The sequence below is a fragment of the Barbatula barbatula genome (assembly GCF_947034865.1).
Source record: "Barbatula barbatula genome assembly, chromosome: 9".
NCBI classification, from domain to species: Eukaryota; Metazoa; Chordata; class Actinopteri; order Cypriniformes; family Nemacheilidae; genus Barbatula; species Barbatula barbatula.
The window spans coordinates 14,210,893-14,238,777 of NC_136772.1; the positions used below are offsets into that span (position 1 = coordinate 14,210,893).

At 39.8% G+C, this 27,885-nt stretch overlaps 2 protein-coding genes across 2 annotated transcripts in view; both read right to left on the reverse strand.

Annotated features, from left to right (window-relative positions):
- Positions 1–12,219, reverse strand: part of xpo4 (exportin 4) — a 36,658-nt gene extending 24,439 nt beyond the window's left edge. The window contains exons 1-6 of the mRNA XM_079465036.1: positions 12,102–12,219; positions 6,867–6,972; positions 6,417–6,558; positions 6,157–6,295; positions 3,218–3,334; positions 2,980–3,133 (exon numbers count right to left, since the gene is read on the reverse strand). Of these exons, the coding sequence (XP_079321162.1) occupies positions 2,980–3,133; positions 3,218–3,334; positions 6,157–6,295; positions 6,417–6,558; positions 6,867–6,972; positions 12,102–12,167 (724 nt within the window). The 5' untranslated portion in view covers positions 12,168–12,219. The remainder of the gene's footprint in view (positions 1–2,979; positions 3,134–3,217; positions 3,335–6,156; positions 6,296–6,416; positions 6,559–6,866; positions 6,973–12,101) is intronic.
- A 633-nt stretch (positions 12,220–12,852) lies between these two features.
- On the reverse strand, positions 12,853–27,868 carry lats2 (large tumor suppressor kinase 2). Its single transcript, XM_079463761.1, has 9 exons — positions 27,688–27,868; positions 25,931–26,154; positions 25,431–25,821; positions 20,837–20,969; positions 19,233–20,737; positions 18,501–19,083; positions 17,245–17,427; positions 17,055–17,161; positions 12,853–16,920 (listed from the first exon to the last, which is right to left on the reverse strand). Exons 3-9 carry the CDS (start codon positions 25,752–25,754, stop codon positions 16,384–16,386), a joined length of 3,372 nt encoding a protein of 1,123 aa, XP_079319887.1. The 5' UTR covers positions 25,755–25,821; positions 25,931–26,154; positions 27,688–27,868; the 3' UTR covers positions 12,853–16,383.
- Positions 27,869–27,885: the final 17 nt, after the last annotated feature.

Sequence of the window (27,885 nt, forward strand, 5' to 3'; positions counted from 1 at the left end):
CATCCCCGCTGCTTTTCGAGCACCTGACCGTGACCCCCCTTGAGGTCACCAGAGCCTTGGACAGACACGCTGTCATGCAGACGCTACGGGGGCATCGCATGTTCAAAAATCACACAAATGACATGTGCAGGTGATGAGTGGGAGTGTGCCGGCGGCAGATGACACACATACCGTGGCATTGGCTACTAAGAGACGGCGGTACTTTGAGCAAAAGCAGTCTAAGCGGCTGTTAGGAACCGGCACAAAGACAGCATCCGAGATCTTAGGCAGCTGCTGTTCTGCTCGGTCAGTCAAAGAAGTGCCTTTTGAAGCCACGTCTTAAGTAAACTGGTTTCAGACAGGCTTTTAAGTTACTGTCATCATATCTTATGCCCCAGACAAATTTAAGAAAGCTTTCCTAAAGTATAAGTCAATAGGTAGAGCATGGTGCTAGCAAAACCAAGTCCATGGGTTGGTTTTAGAGGAAGTAAGCATCATTTTGATAAACTGATAAAATGCAATGCTTTAAAACAACACTATGAAGTTTTTCAACCTTTAAATAATCTCTCCGAAATTATTTTAGTGGTGGGACAACTCTTAACTGGACGAATTATATTGCTGATGCTGCTGCTACCTAAGCAGCCCACTATCAGCTGAATCCCCTGTTTAACAGCATACATCACATATTACCTTTTACATATTAAACGATCTAATTCGACTTAAGTCTCCAAACAATCACCATAGCAGAGCCAGCTAAACAAAACAGAGGAAAAGAGAGAGAGAGTGATCGGACACGAGCCAAAAGACAAATTTATATCTGATGGACATACACTCCTTGGCGTGAGCTACAAGATGCAACGGATTGCAAAACGGATGGAGAGCTAGAAATCCTGCAACAGGGTTTAAAGTCTTATATGTAAAAAATGTCTTACTGTCCTGTCATTTTGAGCTTATTAGTTATTAGGCTGTTCTCAGGTTGTTAATTGACGTTACTGGTTTACAATTTAAAACCGTATGGTAGACTAGAGATAATGTAATGTTGCTGGCTCTCAATAGTGAAAGTGACCTATTTGTCAGTTATGGAGAACCATACCTGAAATTTGCCCTCTGCATTTAACCCATCAAGAGAGTAGTGAACACACGCACAGCAAGTGGTGAACACACATACACCCGGAGCAGTGGGCAGCTATCACTGCAGCGCCCGGGGAGCAAGTAGGGGTAAGGTGCCTTGCTCAAGGGCACCTCAGTCGTTACCTGCCGGCCCTGAGGATCGAACTGGCAACCTTCTGGTCATGAGTCCGACTCTCTAACCATTAGGCCACGACTGCCCCCAATAGCTTGCGTAGCATGATCGTGACTAGTCCTGAATTTATGTTCTGCTTGTAAACGATGACTACCAAACCACAATGAATGTTTTATGGTCAAAAGTCGCTGATTCCTTAGTTCATGCGCAAAGACTTATGTTATCGTTATCTATAGTTACTATGCTAGGCACTATTCCCATAACGGGTTGAGTGTAAGATTGCACCTATTACACAAAGCACAACGTATGGTCGTGAGTGTGGTTCAGAAAATAGGACTACAGAAAATTATTTTCGTACACATTCACGTCCATGCGTTGTGTTTTGGGTGACTGCAAATGTGCTATGTTGCTAGCCCGCTATGCCCAAACGGCTTACAAACAGTTGCTACCTCAAAATCTAGTTTGAGCTATTAGTATAGCCCAGTAGTATTCCCCCTTGGTGGCCAAAAAAATGCTTTAGTACATGCAGTTTATAAAGTGACATGATGTAACAGCGGTTTCTGCTTAGTCAACCAATTCAGGTGTATTGCGCTGCCCACAGCGACAGTATTTAACGACACTGCTTATACAGCGACAGTATTTACGGCACTGATAACAGACAATTTCGCTCACATGGGGGAACCATAAGCAAAAGATATCTAGTCTTGCTTTAAGTCAATTTAGATGAAAGCATCTGCCAAAGATATAAAAGTAACAAAATATCAATAAAAAAAGACTAAATATTTCAAAAACATTGAATGCATTCAAAAACAATAGATTCCAAGTTTCGTACACAACCATTGTCCTCTCCTTAAAAGTATAGTTTCCCAATAATGAAAATTAATGAATTACTCAACCTCAAGTTGTTCCAAATCCTTGTAAATGTATTTGTTTGGTTGAACATAAAGATAGATGTTTGGAACAATGTTAGCCAAAATATAACTATTTCTTTGTAGTATTGAAATATATATTTTGAGGAATTTATCAAAGCAAACTGTTCTGGGGCACCTTTAACTAGCATTAAAATTTGTTTAATTATGGTAGTAAATGATGTCCCAAAACTGTCGGTTGCTAATATTCAACAGAACAAAGAAATGTATACAGATTTTGTTGTACTGGAGGGCAATTTATGACAGAATTTTCATTTGGTTGAACTATCCCTTTAACAAACAAGCTCTTTGAATCTAAGAACATTCGTCGTCTCCTGGACCGCACGGGCAATTTATATGACTTCAGGCTTTGCAAACACATCAATGCACAAATGGCCTGCCGCCATTCCAGAGCAGCACTCAATGAGCTGTGTGTTTAAAGGCACACTTATTGAGCACGATAAAGGCTTGGCCGAAGCCTCCATTGTAAGTGATATGTGACCCCGGTTGGCACAGACGCCAGCAGCATTCTCTTTAAAGAGACAGAGACACAAAGTCAGCCCGAGAGGGATTAACACCTCAGAGAGCTAAAACACACACAGTTGTGTGCGCGCCATCAATCACAATGCCACAGCTTGTGATTTAGGACTAACACTAGAGCACGTTAATAGTAGGAGATTATATGTGCAAAGGCATAAGTATAATACAGTATAAATACATTCAAATGGAGGAACCTGTGGCACATTCAGTATCATCACATATAATGACATGCATGTTTTTTAAGATTAAAATAACGGATATAAACATTAAAGTATCAATATAAAGCACAATCTCTTCATGAAAGGATATGATTGGGCGGGAGAAAGTTCCAGCTGAGCACTTGATTGGCCAGTGCAAGGTAACGCTGGAACACTGAGGACATATGAGCGTTGAGGTTTTCCCTTCGACTGAACTCCTGCAGGACCTCCATAGTGAGCATGAAGATCTGTCTGAGATCCTCCTCCTGCAACACACACGCACATCAAAATCCTCCAAACCGACGACTGATAGGGGACACGTTGAGAAGGACAAGTAAGAGAGGACAGACCTGAAAGACACGCTTGCAGCTTCCGTGAAACTCCATGCTGAGACCAATGTTGCTGGTCTTACTGGAGCTGGAGAACTCACTCAACAGAGCTGTCAGAATGGAGCAGGCCAGTGTTTGCTAGAGGGATGGATACAAAAACGTACAGATGTAAATATTAAGTTAAAATGGGTTGCAAGTTAGGTAATTTTGGATTAAATTAAACCATGTTCATTTTCTGTGTAGTGTTTCAAACAACACCAAAACTTTTCCAAATAGAAAATCAGTTTAGTTGTAAAAAGTTAGATACAAATCATTAGATACAAAGTTGAGATAAACCTTAAATGGCAATATTATGATTTAAATGAAAGGATGAAATATCCAGTGTAGAATTTAGCCAAATTTAGAGGCGATATTACAAATTCCAACACCACCCTCCACCCTTCGCTTTTGAAGCACTACATTGGCCGACATAGAAATAAGATGAAGGATAACACGTCAACCAGCTGGAGAAAGAGAGCACTGCGTTCGCAAAGTTCAGCTCTATTTGTGCATACAGTGCATCCAGAAAAAATTCACAGCGCTTCTCTTTTTCCACATTTTGTCATGTTACAACCTTATTCCAAAATGGATTGAATTCATTATTTTCCTCAAACTTCTACAAACAAAACTTCATAATGACAATGTGAAAGTTTGTTTGGAATCTTTGCAAATTTATTTCAAATAAAAAACGAAAAAAGCACATGTACATAAGTATTCACAGCCTTTGCTCAATACTTTGTTGAAGCACCTTTGACACCAATCACAGCCTCAAGTCTTTGAGTATGATGCTACAAGTTTGTCACACCTATTTTTGGGCCGTTTCTCCCATTCGTCTTTGCAAGATCTCTCAAGCTCCATCAGGTTGGATGGGGAGTGTCGGTGCACAGCCCTTTTCAGATCTCTTCAGAGATGTTCAATCGTGTTCAAGTCTGGACTCTGGCTGGGCCACTCAAGGACATTCACAGAGTTGTCCTGTATCCACTCCATTGTTACCTTGGCTGTGTGCTTCTGGTCCTTGTCCTGTTGGAAGATGAACCTTCGCCCCAGTCTGAGGTCCAGTGCGCTCTGGAGCAGGTTTTCATCGAGGATGTCTCTGTACATTACTGCATTCATCTTTCCCTCGATCCTGACTAGTCTCCCAGTTCCTGCCGCTAAAAAACATCCCCACAGCATGATGCTGCCACCATCATGCTTCACTGTAGGGATGGTATTGGCCAGGTGATGATCGGTACCTGGTTTCCTCCAGACATGACGCTTGCCATTCAGGTCAAAGAGTTCAATCTTTGTTTCATCAGACCAGAAAATTTTGTTTCTCATGGTCTGAGAGTCCTTCAGGTGCCTTTTGGCAAATTCCAAGTGGGCTGTCATGTGCCTTTAACTGAGGAGTGGCTTTCGTCTGGCCACTCTGCCATATAGGCCTGATTGGTGGAGTGCTGCAGAGATGGTTGTTCTTCTGGAAGGTTCTCCTCTCTTCACAGAGACATGCTGGACCTCAGTCAGAGATGGTTGTTCTTCTGGAAGGTTCTCCTCTCTTCACAGAGACATGCTGGAGCTCAGTCAGAGATGGTTGTTCTTCTGGAAGGTTCTCCTCTCTTCACAGAGACATGCTGGAGCTCAGTCAGAGTGACCATTGGGCACTTCTCCGCTGATCGCTCAGTTTGGCCAGGCAGCCAGCTCTATGAAGAGTCCTGATGGTTCCAAACTTCTTCCATTTACGGATGATGGAGTCCACTGCTCATTGGGACCTTCAATGCTGCAAATTTTTTTCTGTATCCTTCCCCAGATCTGTGCCTCGATACAATCCTGTATCGGTGGTCTACAGACAATTCCTTGGATTTCATGGCTTGGTTTGTGCTCTGACATGCACTGTTAACTGTGGGACCTTATATAGACAGGTGTGTGCCTTTCCAAATCATGTCCAATCAACTGAATTTACCACAGTCGGACTCCAATCAAGTTGAAGAAACATCTCAAGGAAGATCAGTGGAAACGGGATGCACCTGAGCTCAGTTTTGAGTATCATGGCAAAGGCTGTGAATACTTATGTACATGTGCTTTTTTTGTTTTATATTTTTAATAGATTTGCAAAGATTTAAAACAAACTTCTTTCACGTTGCCATTATGGGGTATTGTTTGTAGAATTTTGAAGAAAATAATGAATTGAATCCATCAATAAAATGTGGAAAAAGTGTGGTAAAATGTTCCACAAAATGTGGAAAAAGAATAAGGCTGTAACATGACAACGCTGTGAATACTTTCCGGATGCACTGTATAACACTTTATTTAGAGATTGTTTGAACCTAATAGATGGCAGGTTCCCAGGGCACATCCCAGAGCTAAAAGATGCTGGACATGAACTGCAAGCAGAAGGTAAGACCGAGTCATATGGCTGTGTTTTGTTGGCAATGGGTGCGCATGTGGTTTAGCTATGTGTTACGTCCGCTTTAAAAAAGATATGAGAGTATAAAACTTGTTATTGAACTATGCTGCAGATGCTTTTACAAATATATAAGCAGTCAATATAAAATGACAATGTAATAATTTGTCAAAATGCTTTTGCTAATGAAATTCCATGTGACTAATAATATTTTCTTCTGTCACACCCATTAAAAATTATGTGGGACAAAGTGAATTCAAATTGTAACTTCTTTATTACTAGTGGGCCTATTCTTAAATTATTTATTTTGTTCAACCCTGCTTTCCAGAAACAGTTTGAAAGGTGGTACAAACTCAACCGCTTCCAGTTCTATCATGAACCTGGAGCGCACTCTGCAGGACACAGTGGGAACTTTCCCATTTTCCATTATGTTGCCGAAGGCCAGTATATTGATACTCTAAATATAATGATGTTTGTGACTAAAGAAATGCTACACTTCCCAATGTGTAGCCTCTCACAGCTGTGGGTGATATTAAAGTCTTACCACTGTAGGATTGCCGCTGCTGATGAGCTGGCTGACCTCATGGAAGATGCTTTTACAGTTGATGGATTTGTCAAGTGATCCTCTCTTCACTATCACTGCCACTGCTAACAGGATCTGCTCTCTAACATACTTCTGTAGACTGCAGAGGAAGAGAAAAGATGCAGAGAGGTTTCAGGCAAAGATCAGAAACAAGATAAACATTTGACATATAGATGTGTTCAGAAGCAATGCAGTGATACAAACATGTCTTTCACACGTACTTGGGTCTCTGTAAGACGTAGGTGAGGAGGAATGTTCTGAGGGATTCAATGCTGTTCTTCTCCAGAAGAACCCATTCTCTAACCACAGCCTCCATGATGGCTGTTGCTGCTTGGAATAACACATAGTCCACTTTACTAGTCTCTGTGAAGAAAAACAAAAAAACCAATATTAATTATTGTTTAATTACAATATTATTGGAACCACCCAAATGAAGTGTTTCCATATTAAAACTCCATTTTGTTATGTTTGTGTGACCTCCTTTCTAAATCCACATTTGTATTTGTATAGCAAAATGTATAAGAAAGCACTCCAAATGAAACGGTAACACAGAATATCTACATTCAATGTTTAATGATGATCAATAGACCTTTAACAGACGTTTGTTGTCAATGTAGCATAGGCAGAAGATATGGTAGACACCAGAATTGAGTCTTCACGCGGAGGCTTACCAAGGATGTGCTTACAGACAGCAAAGGGTGATTTTGACTTCCTGAAAGAGAGGAATATGTGCTCTGCGTGCTGTCTCTGTTCTGTGCTGACCATGGACGGCGGCGCCTGTGAACAAAATGTTTTCCTGTTGAACGTGTTTTTTGGTCAACATAAATATAACATAAGGACACTAAGGTAAGTGAATTAAACAAGAAAATTGTATTTCATAGCCTACAGATGAATACTTTGAACACAGTCACTGTCTGCTCTATCGCACACTGGTCGTAAAAAATTTTTTTTTACAAAGCTCATTGCTCTGAAAAGCGAGTTGTGCTATGATTGGCCAGTTAACCAGTGCGTACTGATTGGTCGAATACTGCAAGCGTGTGACAGAAATGTAACGCCTCTTACCATATTAGGAACATAAGGTTCCAAAGCAATTCTACTGACAGGTACACCCATTTTACTTGCGTATACATTTGGGCGGTTTTAGTCAAATCACACCACAAACTGACGTAGATTTGTGGGGATGTGGTTACACGAGGCGTTTCAGGCAGGTCTGGGTGAGCATTCGCTTTAAGATTGAATGCATCTTTTGTTCCGACACTTACATTTTAGCAATTTTACCTGTCTAATAAATGCATGGGCAACTTATAACACACCAAAGACACAGAAAAACACGTATTCATGCCATATGACCCCGCTAAATATTGTAATCCCCTCTGTATAATACAAGGCTTCTCCCTTGGCTGTAGACAACTTTCACGTATCCCAATTCCAGACTAGGAGTAAATCACTTGATTTGATTATGTAAGTGTTTAGGGAAGAAGTAAATAATAAATCAGCACTATGTAGGGAGCTCATTTACCTATATTGAAAATATATTTGTCTAAAGGTGCGGGCAGACTAAAGGCGTCATCACACTTATAGGTTTATGAGGACCTATCTTGGCCTGTCAGTACAGAAATGTAAAAAATAGAGGAATTGCTCCTGCCCATTTATGCAGAACCATCCGAATGAATTTTGCATGCTCCAAGTCTAATGTGACTGCAGAATTATTTGATCTATAAGGTAACCCAGTTACCTATCAGTTTCAAAAGACGAAAGTTCTTTGATTTGTATATAATGTGAATGTAACAAAATAAAAATGCACAAATTAAAATGATATAATAATATTATAATCTTAATTCAAGTCAAATTTTCATCCCATTCATGGACACATTCACTTAAACACTGGCCTCAGCTAAGACAAAAAAGGTGAAACTTATGGAAATATTTAATTGCTAAGCATCTTAAAAATACAGTGAAACTAATTAGGGCTGTGCAATTAATCGAAAATTAATCGCAATCGTCAATTTTGGCCTTTATCAATTACAGAAACAAAATAATCGAGGTAAACGATTATTGTGCCGCATTTCATTTTGCAAGGATCCTCTCTTTTCTGGTAGTATAAATGCACAGCGCACCCTTTTCTTAACAGTAGTTCAGCAGTCCTATTTCTTTAAGTTTATTTTTTTGTTAAATTCAGAACATTTTTTATTTTCTATGTTGTTTTAAAGGTTAATGAGTAATCGTGTTAAATAATCGAGATCTCAATATTGGCAAAAATAATCGCGATTATGATTTTTGTCATAATCGAGCAGCCCCAAAACTAATTTAACCAACTTTTTACACCCTCTCTGCATTTTCTTTTTGTCTGCCACGACATCAGTCTGACTGATAAACAAATCAATACATGACCTACGCTGTTATAGCCTGACCTTTCCGATAGCGGGAAAATAACTATGACAAGATTTCTGACTTCTTAAACTATATAGTTAAGCACATTATTGCTGGGATGTGGTGATTACCTCCTGAAGACGTAAATGGAAGAGACCACATTCGTCGCAGCAACGTACCAAATAATTTATAACAAATAATGAATTATAACTTTCTAGTCAAATATGTATTGTACAAAGTATAACGATAATAAAACTTAACACAGCACTATAATCAGCATCACACATTTTATTTAGATACTGAAGAAAATGACATAAATAACCAAAGACTTCAAAACAATATAGAGGATTCAGAGCAGATATTTATTTACATAGATGAATAAACAACATCTTTAAGCTTAACATTATATTCTTGTTTTACCACAAGTTTAGCGATTGTCCGTTTTTAGTTACAACCATCAAAAGCTTCTTTAGGTCACACTCACATACATCAGAGTCCGTTCATTTAAACGCGCCAAATCGATCGAAAATCACTAAAATACATGTTTACTCTCACATTTGAATGGTATAAAGTAATGAAATAATATTAATAAACAACTAAAGTAATATATCATGCAGTGAGGTAAAACGAAATTACCGTTAATGTTTAAATCAGGGGTTCTCAAAGTGGGGTCCGTGGACCGTGTGTCAAGGGGGTCCGCGAAATGATCTCGCATTTCTGAGGAAAATGTCCTTATTGCAAGCTTATGTCACGTGATTCTGAGAAGAAAATACTGACTATAGTCAGTGTACACAGTATCTCAACTATCATCAGTACAACCCGTCAACATAAAAGAATAATTATAGTAACTAATATAATTTTATTATAATCACACAATTTTATCCATGTGTTAATTTTAACAATAAGCCTCTGTTGTGCAGCACTGTTTGCTCAAATTAAATAAATACAAGGAATTACTAACCCATCATATTGCCTTATGAGGTCATTTTCAAATATTTAATTGTCAATGTTTCGATCCTTTATTCCATTAACACAGGGTCTGATAATACATTTGTATTAAAACCTGAAATCCAGAAACACTAAAACGAAACACTGATGTGATTGTGACATAGCACAACAATCTGCCGATCACTTCATTTACTGTCATCATTTATTCACCCTCAAGTTGTTCCCAACCTGAATGACTTTATTTCAATATTAGATATTTTGAAGAATTTGGGTAACCAAAACATTTCTTGTGCTTTTTTTTCATTTTAACTAAATTGAAGGTCAATGGGGACCAGTAACAGTTTGATTACCCATATTGTTAAAAAAAAAAAAGAGAGAAACTCATACAGGTTTGGAACAAATTGAGGGAGAATAAATAATGACAGTAAGTGATGGAAGAATTTTCATTTTGGGAGAATCATCTATTTATTGTAATTAATAATCTTGTAATTATAATCTTCATTGTTTTAATGTTTGTGTTTAAAAGAGCTATATGCCAGTCTTGCTACAGTTGATTTATGAAAGCTTTTAAGATAAATTAAGGTGTAAAGTTAATGATGACGTTCATGAAGTCTGAAGCGATGAATTAGGGTGAATATTACAATGCAATAAAGCCCAATGGCATTTAAGAGTACCAATTTTAGGAAGCATACTTATTCACCGTTTATGAGGGGGTCCTTGGAAAAAAATAGCTGTAAGGGGTCCTTGGCCCCAAAAAGTTTGAGAACCCCTGGTTTAAATGATTCCAGCGCACAGCTCTTTGCAGAACAGAGAACACGCGTACAGGACAAGCGTGTGCACTTAATAAACGAAACTCGGTTTTAATTATTGTATCGTATTAACCTCCATTATAATAGCTGTGTAAAGTCGGATTAATAGCATTAGTTTTGACAACAGATTTTACTCCGATCCTAAATTTGGAATGTAATAACATAATAAACAGAAATGACCAGGTTCATTAATTAAATGACCAGTGTCCAGGTTCTCTGAAGACGAATATACCACGTTGCTACAAAGTTCAGTAGGGGATTCATTCACAATGTTATTTGAGGACTTGGCAACGACATTTCTGGAACTAGCAAAAATTCGACGTCCTCAGAACGTGGTCACAAAGTAATGTCACGGTGACCAAATGAAGACGAACTGGCGATGTAGTAAGAACACACTGCGTTTGCTGGGAATCTGCTTATAGTAAGTTAACATAAAATAAAAACAAAGGGAACTACTGGAAGTTGCATTAAATAGCCATCAAATGCATTTTATATTTCAGGGTATTTAAGTATTTCCTCTGTAAACAAACAATTAACTTAGAGAATAGGCTTATATCAAAAGAGAGTGAACAAACATGTAAATAGCAAACATGTTATTAGCACAAATATATTTATTATAAATAGATTAACCTAAACCACCAAAGACTTTTGAGATTATTAGCTTGAGTCAATTAACTGACAAGTCAGATACCTCAATTGTTTTTTACAATTTTTGTTATATTTTTGAGTGAGCGGCGTAATTGCTAAATATTGTAAAAAAATTACAAAATATTTTATCTTTAACGCACCCTAATGTCATTCCAAAACCTCTGCCCTTTTCTCTTTATATAACAAAAGCCATTTTGAAGAACAACAAGGGCCCCTAGTGAAGACATTTCTCATCCTTCATCTTTTGACAGAAAGAGTCATATACAGCTTTTGAATGACAGAACTTTTCTTTTTGTGTTGAACTATACATTAAAGATTATAACACTTGAGATATACTTCAGAGAAGTAGTTCACAGCTGATTCACTACATAAAATGCCACTATAGCAAACACTAGATTTTAAAGGTCAATAGAAACTCGACTAAAAACTCGTTTTAGTCACACAGACTTATTTTAATTTACCAAAATAGGCTTAAATTACTGCACTGTTGAAAAAAAGAGACAATTTATGAAAACTAGACTGCGAAGCCCTGACAGGTAACAAGGTTTTGAGACTCATAACGACAGCAAATTTCACGTCCAATCATCTCACGTCATTTTATCCTCTCAACTTTCAGCTAGCTCACTCTTAAACCCGATAGCTAGTCAATTTTCAAAACGATCTACATACAGGATCAGATCCCAGATAAAAACAATAAGCGAAACGTTTCCCTTTAGTCTCTGGTCAGTCTGACTAACGTTACACGTGTGCTTGGGAAAACGTGTGTAACTACAACAGCAGCTGATGGAGAAACTCACTTCAACTCATTTAGCGTGTTTTTAAAAGGCTGACTGATCAAACTAGGCCTCTTAAACACACAACATGAACTCTAAGTGATCATTATAACCGCACATTGAGTCGCCAACATACACATTTAAGATGGAGATGATGAAGAATGTGATGAAGGTGATGGTGGTTGTGCTGTTTTTTTGCGGGCTGGAGTGAGTCTAGCACTGCGCCAACGCAACGCACCGCGTTTATCTACACTTTCCCCGTTAACAGATCAACAGCGAGACCCCATCAGAGTGCATGCCACCCAACAGAGTGAAGAGCAGACTACAAGACATGTGAAAACAGCGGCGAAATGCTCACCATTAAAACTTTGGCAGCGCTTTCCAGCTGTGAAATCACTTCTGGTGCACCGAGCGCCGCCATCATGGTCGTTGTTCAGTGACGCGCCATGCGCTGCATTGTGGGATTAAGCGGCACTTCAGGCCAATGAGTTCATCAGCAGTTTGGCAGGCAGTTCTGAAGCGCGGTGAAAGCAATGCGATCTATTCTGTGCAATAATGTGCGTTTTGATTATGTTTGTTGAAAGGTGTTATCTTGTTTGAATTGCCCTGCTGGGTAAACTAGCAATTGTAATGGTTTTTATTTCAAATACCATAAAGAACCTTCAGCTGTTTACCATTAAAACCGTTAGAAAACCCCTTGTGTAGAGTGTTTGGTCTTATTCCAGCAGGATTTAATGGGGTTCTGTTGGTTTCCATCCACTAAAATCCCACATTACCAAAACAGATTTATGGAGACTAGCTTCCTTTAAAACCAGAATATCATTATAGCCGTTAATCCAGTAGATCCACATATTTGATCATTTCATTTGACTTTGAAAAGTACTCACAATTTGTGTCAGAGAATTATATCGTTTTGTTGTTGTAACCATTTATCAGCTCTAGCTATTTTGATTGGCAATTATTTCTTCACGATTACTGTTATCGAGCCATGTGAGCAAAAACTTTAAACGAAATACATGTGTACCCTAATGTGCAGCATCACCAAATAACATCAAGGGTGTGTCAGCCTCACCCTTCACGCACACCAAAGATGGGACAAACAAATGGCTGATTTGTTTAATTTAATTTAGACATAGGCCTATACATTTACACGTGAGGACAGTGAAAGCATTTCTTAAACATTCTCAACTCATACATACATGTAAAAATATGATATAAATCCAAAGGCATACTGTCTGTAATACTGTAGACATGGGGGTCAAAAGTTAGCTTGGAAAGAGAAAAATAATAAAATGATACAAAAAATATGTATATCTGTATAAATATATGTTCAATAGTAACAGTATTGTATAATACATTTAACGATTACAAACGTTAAAAAGTCCCAACCCATTCATCCATTAAAATACAAAAACATACATTATAGGAAAAGTCCCATCATCACGCAGTTCAAAATACAGTCAAAGATTGTCAGTCAACACTTTCAAAAGTAAAACACAGAGTAACCATCCTTCCCATAACACACACATTACATTCAAACCCTAAACCTGACTCTGTGAGGGATTTTTAAATACTTTTTCACCGAGTGGTCCGTTCTGATAAATATGGGTTAGCAAAACATCAGAGTCAATAGCAAACACAATAAAAATTTGAGTTTGAATACACAATGGCACGGTAAAACTTCTTAATACATGTCAAAATTTCATTTTAAGGATTCACCCGAAAATAGCCATTCCGAACCTGTATCTAGACATCTGCAGAACACAAAAGAAGAAATTTTGAAAAATGTTGGTAACCAAATACTTTCATTATAAAGACACAAAACATCAAGACATGATCTTTTTTGTGTGCTCCAAAGATTTTGAATAAAAAAGGTAAATAAATAATGACACTTTAGTTTTGGATGAACTATCCCTTTAAGATTGATCAAATTGGCACAACAGAGAAAAACAATAAAACGATTATCATTGAACGTTTTGTTGTTTTAAACCTCTAAGTCAGTGGCTATAAGGGGCAGTTTAACTCGACATCTGAATTGACATCTCAGTTTGGTATAATGCAAGCACGTAACCACATGATTGTCAGTCAGCTCGAGAGATACTTTAAAGAGAACATTTCATGCAGTGACCCACGATCACAACAAGCGATTAGATCATACGAAGGCATAAGTATAAATTGGACTTATCACAAAGTAAGTCAAAACATGCATACGATGTTTTAATATCCTTCCTAACATCCGTCCTGTTATGAATTCCATCAACATCTCTATCAGTCCCAAATGACAAGCATTCATTCTTGATTCTTTATCTTTCTCAAACTAACGTCCAAGAACACTTCTCTTACTGTCAGGACCGGCCTGAGAGCAAGATGATGATGTCTTTCCATCTAAAAAATACTGATCAGCATGTGGTGCACACACCCACACATTCATAAGAAGGCACGCAGTTCGTCTCACACCAGATCAATCACACTGACAATCAATTCCACACTTTATACAAAGAGAAAGTTCAAATGAAATTACATGGATGATATTGTACTTTAAATTGTAATATTAATAATAAGCAGCATTGGGTCACGAAACTATATAAATCAATATAATATATACTTTTACATAACATAATTCAGTTTTTAAAGTTATAAAGGCTATTTGTTGTAATTAGAAAACTATATAATGTATTTTCTGTATTGCACATAGTCATACCATCAGATACATTTGCCTTTCTTTCACCACTTTTTCATCTGTATGCTTAAGCGTTTCTGCCTAAATGTATTCTTAATGTTTCTTTACGTTTCAGTCGTAGACCATTCCGTTATAATACTGTGCTGCGTGCAGTCCCACATTGAGATGGTGCAGCAGGCTCGATGTCAACGCGTCTTTGCAAGTTTTCAGTTAAAGTTGTCTGAAATAATTATCTGATGATGATAGAAAAAAATCCAGTGGATCTGGATTAGGGTGAACAGACACAACGAAAACAAACCCCCTGACTTTTAAGATCGCCACTATGATTGCAATTAAGACGGAGAAATTGGAAATGAATAAAGCGGTAATAGTTTTTCAAATGGAAATGACTAGAGCGTCCTCCAGCTTTTCTACGGTTTCTCAGCTGACATTGATCTGGATTGCAGGTGTCTGAGAAGGCAAACCTTTAAAAATAATGCACCGTGTGCGTTAGATATACATGAAAGCAAAGACGACTTCAAAGCTATTACTGCGAACAGGTTTAGGAAGGCAAGCCTTTAAACAAGTTAAAGCAAACGTCAACTAATTAATTAACAAAGCAATACTTTGGCAATTCAACTCACAAACTTATGCGAAGTAAATTTTTGAATACTGAAACATTTTGTTGAGTAGCTAATTTAACACCTTTTTACTTTGCAAACTTTTTTACTCCAAGCAAGCAGGATGTGTGTCACTTTTAGTCTTAAATGTTTCATATTGCATGATAGTTTTGTGGCATTAACACGCTTACCTGTAAGTTTCACCACACAAATATTTTTGCATTTAAGCATAAGCTTGCCGGAACATCTAAAGAGTGTAACTACTAAAACAGTGATGGGAGTTTTAGGGTCCCATGTTCATGAAGTGCTGGGTGTACATACAGACCGTTTTGTCTCAATACTGCATCACTCAGGAGAGCACCATTTGACCTGATATATTGACCCATTTTAACATAAACTGAAGTATAGATATATTTACAACATGCTTATTATTAGTGTATCTACCTGCAAAATATAGAGTGAGCTTTTGGACTTTGCACGTTTTATAATGAAAACTTAATAATATAATGCGGTGTCTTCAAAGACATGATTGGAGAGTGTCAACCATGTGGTGGCGCCACAAAATCATCTCAAACGCCTTTTTGTAAACAGTATGGTGAAAATCTGGCTACTGAATTGTCATTCTAGAAAATATAGCCTAGTTAGCATGTTTCTGTGTTTAACATCAAAACACAGAAACACTGCATTTAACTTTGTTCCGTTTGGTTTTATGTTTCATAAAAAAATGCAACCCTCCACAGTCATTAAAAACAATGCGTTTGCATGTTGCATTGATATTGTATGTGGGGAAGGTATCTTTCTGCTTTTTAATATCGTCTCCTAATCATAACCAAAGTTCAAATCCACAATCCCAGGCCCGGCTCTATTTTCCCTCACCATGGCCTCACTGGTGTTGGGAATGGCTGTGTTAGCGTCACCAGGCTGAGAGAGGTGAAGGACGTGTTTTCATAAACACTGGGTTATTTTCACCCAGTAGAATAAAGGAATGGACACAGCTAACACTAACCATGAGACTGACAAACCACAGAGCAGCAACTACACCTCTCTGTAGCCAAATATATCCATCACACCAAAATCCCCTGGATTTAAGCTGCACAGCTTGTATACTTCATTGGTCCCAGGTCAGAGCTTCGGTATTTTTGAACAGGCAAAGGATACTGCTTAAGGATTTTGGGGGAATACAATTTTCTTTACATGGAACCTTGCCTATGTTTCTCCATGTTCTTCCATCTATTTAATGTACAAAAATACACCTTGAAGAGAAAGCTGGGTTTAAAAGAAGAGCAGGAGATGCAGCGTGTTAACTGTTGAAGCCTCCGTTGGATAAAGGTTGAGCAGCATAAACACCCTTTCTGACAGTCTCAAACATATACTGGCTCACAACCTTCTCCTTGTTCTTCTCCTTCCTCTTCATGAATCTCTTCTCCCTCCACTTCAGGCTTTACACTACTGGTCCCGCGAGTATCGGGCAGGTCTTGCATTGTCTCGGCAGGCTTGGGATAACGGAATGGGCAACCGTTATCATCAAAAAACCTGCGGAAGGTGAACTCGTAGAAAGCATGCTCAGGGTGTTTGCCGTGAGGGGAACAAAGGATTTCCCAAGTGCGTGTGCTGTCCCCGCTGTCACTCCAGGCCCCTGGTCCTCCCTCCTCTTCCACGGGATCAAAGTTAGATGTATCCATGGGGTGGGCTATCTTAGGTCGGTAGGGTGCGGGCTGTGTGCGGAGATTGCTGGAGAAATCAATTTCAGAAAAGAATGGGTGAGCTTTAATCTCTCCAGCCCCGTTGCCGCCCAAACGCTCTTCAGACGAGCAGCACAGCCGACCAATGATATCGATTGCTTCGGGGCTCAGTTTCACTTGTGGAGGCACCTGCAGTGTGTTCTCCCAGTTTATCACCTGTGGGTGTGAAGAGATTAACAACTGCAGTCCTTTACAGCCACTCATCAACACACCAAAAACAACACAATTTCCTCTATTAAGACCTTTCGTCAACCCAAAGGAACCCAAGATTCTGTAGGTATCTTTCTTACCTTAAGCTGTGTCTCTGTTGGGGTTGGAGCAAGAAATGGTGGTTGGCCAACCAGCATCTCAAACAGGATTACTCCCACACTCCACCAGTCACACAGCTGTGTGTATCCTGCATATTTAAATCACATATCACGTTAGATTGATGACCAGTTGTCTAAGGCAATTTGTTGGCTGTCAAGGTGCTAGTCCTACCTTTGCGGAGAAGCACCTCAGGGGCTATGTAGTTTGGAGTGCCCACCAGAGAGTGTGCCAGGCATCGCTGGTGCTGACGAGTTGCCCGTTGCTCCAAAGTCATGAGCCGGTCACCACAACGACAGTTGGAGACATCATCCCAAAAGTCACTTGGTTCCATACTATCCTGCCGGATATGGTTCCCTAAATAGGGCAGAAGGAACAAAATAAAGGCAGTCAATAAAATGAAATCTCCATAGGGCCAAGGGTGGCTACACACTACACAAATAAAGGAAATACACATATTCTAATGGAAATGGTGAGTTGCAGGGTAAGGGTAAAAACTTGAGGTAATTCAGTCTAGAGGAGGACCCAGGACCCAACCCTTACACGTCCGGGTCTATATTTTATATGGTCAGCCGGGTCCGAGTCGTGTCCCAAATGTATTACTTCGGGTCCCGGGTCTGTTTAACATTATTTAGTAACGTGCATCTCGTCAAATTAGGAAAGGAAAATGTTGAGTCTGGAAATAAGGGAACAAACACGAGCAGAGTTTCACGAGTATTCCACTTTTTCCTCATGTTAAAAATAATATGAATGAACCGTCTTGATATATCAAAAAAATTTGGTCAGACTCGGCCCAGAGAGCACAGAGATGAAAGCAAACAAGTGCTGCTAATGTCAGCATTCATGGATGGCAGTAAACAAGCAATCATTATTGTAGTTGAACAGGGCAAACAATCTAAGATGATTTTACTTGAGAAAAACGCAAACGTGCAAAGTCGCTGTCATTCGTCACCGTGAAAGCAAGCAGACTTTTGAAGCTGGAACAATGAATGGAATTAAACACCTTCTTTCAATTGGTGAGAGACGAATAAAATTTATGCAATTCTCATTTGTTTCATTCAAGTAAGGGAGGCAGAAGGCTACTTACGGTCAAGACAAAAGGTTTTATTTTCGCAACTTGTTTACAGACTGAATTTGCTGTGTAAATATATGCTGACCAGATTTGAAATAATATTCAGGCCCGCATCAGGTAGTAAATTTATGATTTTACTCGGTTCTGCACAGGTCTGGGTCAAAATGAAAAAATATCAGACGGGTCTGGGTCTGGTTTAGGGACCATGAAGACCTCTAATTCAATCATATAAGATATAACTGACTAGTTTCAGCTTGATTACAGTACCATGTACTCCAAAATGGCGAGGGAAAATTAATACACTCACAAAAGGCACATTTTCAAAACCTGCGCATTGCCTTGCCTTGATTTCCCTTACCTTTTTGGTAATATTTAGAGTTGTGAGTCCAGCGGAACCCAGTACATAAACCAAAATCGGTCAGTTTGATGTGTCCATCCAGGTCAATAAGAATGTTGTCTGGCTTAATATCTCTGTGGATGAAACCCATTTTATGCACACTCTCGATGGCTAGGGTCAACTCTGCAATGTAGAACCTTGCTAAGGGCTCTGGGAAAACCCCCATACGGATCAGCAGGCTCATCATATCACCTCCAGGAATGTAATCCATGACGAAGTATAGACTATCTCTATCCTGGAATGAGTAGTACAGTCTGACTACCCACTCATTGTCAGCCTCTGCCAAGATGTCACGTTCTGCTTTCACATGGGCTACTTGGTTCCGGTTCAGAACATCTTTTTTCCGTAGAGTCTTCATTGCATATAGAGCCCCAGTGTCCACTTTGCGCGTAAGACAAACCTCACCAAAGGCTCCAATGCCGAGGGTCTTGATTTTGACAAACATAGACTTGTCCATCTTGGCACGGCGTAGTCGATTGTAATTAGATTCCTTCTGGTAAAGCATCTTCCTCATCTGTTCCTGCTCTGCCTCTGATAGGCCAGCCTAGTGGAAAAGATAAAAAAGAATGTTGTTGCATTTGATGACCACAGTAAATAAAGTAAATAAACAATGAAAATACATAACATTTCTGACAATTTTGTTGTTGTTAAAATCAAGCAATACATTTTTTTGTCAATGGAGGCCTTACTCACCTTGGACATCTCCTGCTCCAGCTGCATCCTGCGGTTGAGCTTCTGCTGGTACGTCTTCATCACATTCTCCACATGCTGCTCCATGTAGAACTTAAAAGCAAAGGGAGAGTAACTCTTAATGCGTGACTCCCTCTTTTCTTCATCACGGGCGTTTTTCCGCACAGGTACTGGTGAGGTCTGGATCTGCTTCTTATCTTTCACAACCTTTTCTCCTTTGCTTGTCTTGCCTTTGTCTTTGGAGGCAGCTTCCTCCTGCTTTCCCACTGAGGCACACTGGACAGTCCTACTCGTTGCACTGACATCTTGCAGTCCACCCATGGTGCTGGACTCAATGGATGCAGACTCTGGTCCAGATCCAGGCAGGAGAAGAGTTTTGGGGTAAGGTGGAGGTGGGCAGCGGTGCTCTTGGTTGGATTCCAGGGTAAAAGTCTCATCTGGTATGTATGCATGAGACTCTGGTGCTTCTTGGACTTGTGTGCTCAGCCAGCCTGGGTGGCATGGACCCACGGCTGTCTTTGGCTCAGGCCTCATGACCCGTATACTCTTAACGGGCGGCTGGATTGGTGGGGAGGTCACTGCAGTGATTGTGTTCGGTGGACCCAAGGGTGCCTCCTGCTTGCCAGCAACAGCAGCTGCAGTTGGCAATGTCTGCCTAACAGTCACCTTTTGGTGGTTGTTGAACGAATTGGTCCTGCTGGGTACACGTACCTCCCCTCTGAAGGGCCCCTGAGCCTGCCGGGCTGGTGGAGTACCCTCAGGAACTTGGGCTCCTGACCAGTGATGCTCATACAGATCAAGGTTAAGACTGGCCCTAGAAGGGGTAAGGAGGCTTTGGGGGACATCTGAGAACTCTGCACCCATTGCTCCAGTGGGCCGTGGCATCATGTGAACTTGATGTGAGGTGGGGCTGGCTTGGCGGGGATGGGAATGTGGTGGCAAATATAAGTTGGGAGGATAGCCACCACCATTTTGGCCCATTGCTCCTTTACTTGGCATATTAACATAGTTTTCTGGTGCTAATGGGGGCATCTTATTCTGGAAGGAAGCGCTGCGTTTGACCCCATAGCTGGAAGGCCTGTAGTCATAATGAGGGCCAGGGCCCCCTGAGGGTTGGGACTGGAGTTGCATGGGTGGTCCAGGCACACTGTAGCCCATCATAGCCTGGTCTATCCCACCTGGGTACCCTTTTGCCTGAGCTGGACCAGGTGTGTACATAGGGCCCCCCGGGTTGTTCTGGCCAGACATGCTTGAAGAATAGGCACCCATGCTGGCAGGACGACCCATCGGGTTTCCCATGGCAGGAACCTGTGATGGATTGGCAGGAGGTGGCATGTAGTTAATGACTGTTGGTGGACCCATGTATGCACGAGGTATGTCACCATCAACCCCATAACTAGCTCCTTCATACAGTGGAGCTCCCATTTGGTGATAAGTGGGCATGGCACCATCCCCAGTGGCCTCGATTGCTGACCGGTGGTCCATCAAATTTGACATGCCACCCTTTCCTAGAGGATTAGAATGGACATCTCCAGTTTAATTGCTGTTAATAACATTATATGCATATCTTACTATTGTAATTTGTTTCAGTGTCAGTCAGTACATACCTGGGGACGTCTGTTTGATGACACGTACAATCTGTTCGTTGTGCGGGTCCAGGTAACCCATTTTACTTATGTATTCCAACGCTGCCTCAATGTTACGACTGCCGGTCTGTTTCAGGGCACGCACTGCCATTTCCTGTTTGAGGAAATGACAACACACAAATTTCATGGAATGGGTTAAAAAATGATTGGCTACTGACTGACATAACTCCCTCAGCTATATCTTATATTTTAAGAGCTTAGTCTGGGTATTACAAGGCCTGCCCATCAAGCTACTATGTAATGCAGCATATATTAGCAAGCTTAAAATATCTGCCTCCATGGCATTTGCAATAAAGTTCTTGAAGCTCAGTGAGCATGCTGACGCCTGATCTATCACTAACTGGACAAGACTTTCTTCATATAAAAGGCCATGAGCCACATGATCTACCTATAAAGAAGTGTAAATCTATTTATCACAAACAAATGTTAATTTCTTTGTTGTAATTGCATTGGTTGTGAAAAACTGACTCAGGGCACCTCCAAAATTTATAAAACATGTTCATAAGTAAACATGCATGTAAAACACACCAAAAATGCAGACAAACACACAGCAGAGAATAGTTAACAATGCATGCAGATGCTTCCTCTTCAAGTTATGCACAAACTCCTTCCTGTACCAGTCCACAAATATATGAAAAAAGTCTAAACTTGAGCAATTCTATTGCTTTTTAGTAACCGTGACCCGTGTCAACAACCCACAGCCGACCCACTCAGATTTCCTTATTTTATTTCGGATCACTGCAGTCACAAAATGAGACAACTCAAGACGTGTACAATCTTCTGTGCACACAGACCCACACCAATATGAGGAAATCCCCTTGAATGGCATATGACTTCATTCAGAAGACATTTTGCTCAAACCAAATTCTGGAGCACAGTGTTTCAAGCTGCCACCCATTGGCCATCCACGACACTGCACAAAGCATGCCATGGGGAAAAAAGTAAATAAAAAAGTAGATTTTCCAGTGTTCAGATGAAATTTGGAGAACAGCAAATAGGAAAAATATAATAAAACTACTGTTCATATTAAATACATTCATATTTCAGTGTCTTTGAGATGATCCTGTCCCTGACAAAAGGGAAATGGAGTAAAAATGAAATGGCCGTAAATGAGCTGTCATTCAAACAGTGGGTACACTCAGTCACATCCACACAAATTCTGCACATTCCCTGAATGCTAGTTAGAATTACTGCATATCAATGTGTATAGCCACCAGTATGCCAAAATGCTTGTGGGAACAGAAATTCCCAATCAGGTCATTGAAAACCTTTATATGACTCTTTATTCTGTGAAATACAAAATAATTTTTTTGGAGAAATGTCTTTGTGGTTTTGTGACAATACAATAGAAGTTCATGGGAGCCAGTGTTGTTTGGTCAACAACATTCTTCAAAATATCTTATTTTCTGTTCTGCAGAAAAATAAAAGTCATAAAGGTTTGGAATGATACGAGTAAATGTAACAGATTTTTGGGTGAACAACCCCTTTAGCCAATTACATACTGTACGTATGAAGGCACCATTGTATGTACTGTAAAAAGCACCAGGACCAACAGCACAGAGGAAATACCCCAAACACATGCTGTCTGTCCGTGATTGCATTCCATCACAGTCCACTGAAGGGTGTGTCCCTTCTCGTCCCCCATAGTGATTTCATGGCGCCACTCTTTCTTTCACACACATTCACACATCAATCCAACATGTACTACAGTCTGGTTTAGGAAAGGGTTGGGCCTGGCTTTTGGCCCTTGGTCAGACTTTCAACCCTGACCTCCAGTGTCATGCGGGCAGATGTTCCGGACATTCCATGAAGCAGGAAGCAAGAATTCCAACTATGTGAAAATCTATGCTTCAATCTTCAATCTTCTTTCTCCTCCCCTCTTTATTTTGGAGATCTTTCAGTTCCAATATGTCTTTACCATTCATACTCGTCATTCCCAAAATATCTCCTTGTAGTTTCACCCGTGTCTTGACGGTCAGCACCGCAAGCCTCAAAGCTACGCTAGATATTCAATCTCTGACTGCGGTGACGGAAAGTACCAACACAAACAAACAAACATTTCTCTTTCTTTTTTGACTCTTACTTAAAAAGTATCTTCCTGTCTGAAGTGACATAAGTGTGTTCAGCCACTGTTCAAAAAGCCATTTTTATAAGCTTCCACTTTGACCCAAATTTTAAACATTCCTCCACTGGACATAAAAATTAAAGCCATATGTAGAACTCTACAGTCCTCCATATGTAGGAGCGTACAGACATCATACGTACAGAGGTAGTGAGAACATCAACTGGACTGTGAAGCAATATGTGTATTTGCCTAAGTTATTCAATTATATATTTATTTATTTAAATGTTTTAATCCATAATAAAATTGATTATAACTAGATATAACAGGTTACTGTAATTTGGCCAGCCCAGACCAGAAGATGCTTGAAAGCCTGATCAAACTGGATTTATGTACATTGTCAAGCATAAACTAAACTTTACAACATGCTTGAATATAATATGCCAACACAACACTGCACAAATACAATATTTTGTGTATTCCCCGAAGACACAAACATCACATGCATGGTGAATGCAGGCAGCTTTTCAAATCCGAAGCTCAAAACCACAAATCCACAACACATGTCATACTCATCTTCGTCCTAACACCAGCCCCCCTTCCTCACCCAAAACATTTCCTCTTTAAACTTAGTTATATAACCATGAGCCACGTCGCTGTGCAATTTGTGAGGTCCAAAACCAATGATAACGATCAAGCTAAAGAAACCCAGGGAAAGACCAGAGGCGGCCATTTACTTCTCTGGAATGCACAAAGGGTCAAAGGAGGAACAGAGGCCCTAGTCAGAGGCGAACAGAAAACTAAAAATACCAAGTCACACAACATGGCATTACACAATAATGACTACTATATCACTATTAATAAAAAAATGAATGTCACACTTTAAAGGAACATCTAGGTGCCTGGGGTGTACGGCTCAATGGTGAGACCGGAAAAGGGTGAGAGAAAACAGTCAAAGTTTAGTTTTGGCGATGCTAAATCTGAATAGTTAGAGATGAGCCGCAAAACACAAATTTCATGTTTTCATAACATCGAAATAAAAACCTTCAATTCAGTGTATGAAAATAAACAAAGACATGTGAGGAGAGAAACACGAGAAGGACTGGGAAAAAGGACAGTCTTTCACTCTTGCCAGGGACACTGTACCAGCCATTAAAACTCAACTGAACCGTTCTTCTACGTACTGATGCTGTACATGTTTTGCAACCTGACAGTGAAATTCATATCTATATCTACGACACAATTTAAGGAGAATACAGATGTCTTAAAAAAATCCCATTTATACGACACAAAAAAATATTTTGACCCATTGTATGAATAAACCAAGCATCAGGATCAAAGAAAATGACGAACATTAAAGAGCATCAAGTTCACATCAAGACAACCTGATCCCAACTCCATTCTATACTTTATCTGATAGCATGTTTGAAATTTCAGAGACCTAAAAAAGCCCCATTCCGGTCTCTTATTTAGCCATGTAAAAGCAGCTCGGCTCCCTTCAGCTAGGCCTCGTAATTCCACTGGGCCGTGGTGGATTTCTCTGTGGTGTTGTGCATGGGCTTGAACACAGCATTCCTCTCATAGCTAATGCAATCACAGGGCCGGAATATTAGTAGCGAAGCCCCAATAACACAATATCGCCGCTGTCGGACTGAAACCTTAAATCTCTCTCTATGGTTTCATGGTTTTTATTTTTTACAGAAATCATTACTTTTGGTTATCCATCATGTTTGCCTGTGGGTTGGGCAAAGATTGTCAACTTTGACAACACAGTGTTTAATTATTGAAAATAAATCATTTTTTAATTATTTTATCTTTGTCTGAAACCTTGTATGTCCAAATGTGCAATTTTTCTGGAAATGGAAAAACACTGTACAATTTAATATATTTAATACTGTGATGTCAAAGTTGACAAGCACTTTTTAATGGTTAGACATGGTGATGATTTTATGGCAAAAAAATGTAATCTCAAAATGAAGATACAAGGTTTCGGAAACAGAGCAACTATACAGTATTTATATTTAACATGTATACAATGACCTATGAATATAATTTTAAAAATTTGCTAAAGAGTAGCTGGACAAAATATGCTATCACACAGCACTTCTCACATACACTAGAACAACTATGATTTAATAAAAAAATATATATTTTGGGGTAACGGGATGGGCTAACTTGGCCTGTACGACTTCATTTGGGGTGGAGATGTTCCACTGTGCTCTTTAAGAAAAAACTAAATACCAAACATGTTGTGAAATCTGACTGCCATTTCAACATTATTACACTCAATATTATGTAATGATTTTTCGACTTGGCAAAGACAGTATGGATTGTTTTGCATATCTAGTGTACAATGTTCAAAGCCCTATGTCCGCAATAAAGTTTAGGTAACTATTCTTCAAGTTTGTTATGGATTTCAGAAACCCCTATATGCAAAATATATACATATAGTATTAAGTCCTTTAACAGTTAGTGTTTTTGACAAAAACTTACCTGATCACAACCAGCATTGACAAGATCCTGCAACATCTGCTTGTTGACATCTGGACCACATTCAAAAGGCCTCAGAGACTTGCGGATCTCTCGTAGGGCGTTCTGGTAATTGTTGAACTTCTGGGGTTGTCTGAGCTGCTGTTGCCTACCAGCCTGGTCTTTGCCCTTAGAGTCACCCCCTTTGCCCCCTTCTGCTCTTGAACTTCCTCCATGAAGCGCCTGACTAACCAGCTTCGCTGGTTGCTTCAGTCCTTCCTTTATGTCCTGCAGGCGCTGGCGCGTGTTGCCCACATACGGGGCGGCGGGGAAGGTCTTAGGCCTCATGAGCAAATGTGGCCTGGTCTGGCTTGCACTCAAAAATCCAAGTACTCTCACACAAAAACACTTCACACTTGGAAAAGACAGAAAGGATCTTTCAATTACCCACTCACAAGCAAACACGCTAGTACAATCCAACTGTATCCACACACACAAAAAACACCAGGGGTGAGTTGTCTAACCTAAATAGATAACAGGCTGCAGTAGGAAAGATGCGAGGGAAGATTACAATTCCTGTTGTTGCTCGTCTTTGCTTCTGCTGCCTCTTTGGCTCTGCCGTCTGTTGGATGCTGGCCTACTCACATCCAAGGCAGCCCTTTCAGGGCTTACACTCCCCCTCCTCCCAAGACATGTGAGGGGTTATGTCTGCATTATTGTTCCATCCCAGTCTGGTATGCATCTTTGCCTGTGGAGACAGGGCTGGAGTTAGATAGAAGGGACAAGGGTCAATGTGCATCCAAGAGCCTACGTCAGTCCTGTATGTCAAATAACTAAGTCTGGACATTAAAGATCCTTTTATTGGTTTACAACTAAAAAATAGCTTTGCAATACTGAGAGAAGCTTGTTTTTTATGCAGCATACATGTTGAAACATTTAGAGGCAATGAACTTAATGTTCCTGTGACTTAGCCTGGTAAAGCACAGCAATGCCACATATATGTTTGATTCCCAAGGAAAATCTCATGATGTTGTATGGATATCTTTTTAGGGTTGGGGGGGGTGACGTTAGGTCCAGAGGTGAGAATATTCACTAGTTGTGAATAAAAATAATATACATGCTTCCAACATAAACATTCACACAAACGCCACCATTCCAACAAGGTTTATGGTGAGTTACTCAATTGTAACATTTAGAACAATAGTTAACAAAATAGTAAAACTAATATTTCAGATATTTAGGTATATGCATTTAGATCAATATTTGGAGGGTAAAGAGAAACATTTCACTCAATAAATGGTAGTGTAGTTGGCAACAACACTGTGTCTTCTTGCAATGTTTTTCAAAAGGAAAGAAAAAAGTACTGTATACGCCGTACATGTATCCTTCACCACATGACACTATATGGTTGCATGAACCAATAGCTCTTCAATATATATGGCACATGAAATGGCCAAGAGAGATGTACAAAGGAGGCAGACGGTGGCTTTGGCCAGTGTGAACTTTTAAACAAATAGTGTAACAACAATGAGACAGAATAATTATCAATACGGAGAAAGGTTCGAGGACGCAGGGAAAATAAAAACATTTAGTGAGAGTTTATTAAACACTTTCAAAACAATCCAAGAGTAATGCAATGGGCCTGTATTCAAAGGACAACGTCTTATGGTTAAACATATCTTCATGCAAATATATTTGACTGATCGTAAAGTATAGAGAGTTTGTAAACATAAGTTAAGTTACCTACAGCTCGTGGTAGTGTAGTAGGCTATATTTTATAACCAACTGGAGTCAACGCGAGATTCGACGAGATTTTAACATAACTGTAACGTTTTCGAATAATCTTCGGATCACTTTTTCCTACAAAGCATGAATATTTGTGACGTGATTTTTCCAGATTCACTTATTTTTTCTACGTCGGCTGTAAAAAATATAATGTAAAACGGGAAGGTGTTTGTGATATATTCCAGAGATAATAGATCTCCCGTTCTTGCGTTTTAAAGCCCAAAGTGTTGACCATTGGTCATTCGAGTATTTTAATAGATACAAACTAACTTTGGGAAGCAATAAAGTTGCGGGGTCTTTTTCGGAGTGCAGCGAGAGGAGGAACGCAGATCCGCTGGAGCGACTCCGCATTCCAGCGCAGGAGAATGTGCTGTTCACTCCCTATCTCACTTCCTTCCCACATTTACAAATGGATATGCTACTGCAAATCGAACAAACAATGCCCGTATTCGCGTTTAACGCCCAAATATATACAATGAAGTTTTGCGCTACTCACCATGTGATTTAAGTGGTACCTTAATCCAAGGAAACTGGTTCAAACTCAAGTTGTAAACTATCTCTCTGATATCCCGTTGCCCAGATATCGTCTTTCGATGTTCTCTCACAAAAGGCATAGAGTAAAAATCGTGGGACTGTCCTCCATTTTCTCGCTACTCACGGCAGAATTAGAATGCAGTACAAAGTTGGACACTTA

What these genes read in the sequence shown, in the direction of transcription:
- lats2 (XM_079463761.1), bottom strand. Translation starts at nt 25,754, where the DNA reads ATGAGGCCTAAGACCTTCCCCGCCGCCCCGTATGTGGGCAACACGCGC. An exon ending in TCAATGCTGGTTGTGATCAG is followed by an intron (nt 20,970 to 25,430) that starts GTAAGTTTTTGT and finishes TTCCTCAAACAG; the next exon opens with GAAATGGCAGTGCGTGCCCT. An exon ending in CTCTAAATATTACCAAAAAG is followed by an intron (nt 17,428 to 18,500) that starts GTAAGGGAAATC and finishes TGCCCTATTTAG; the next exon opens with GGAACCATATCCGGCAGGAT.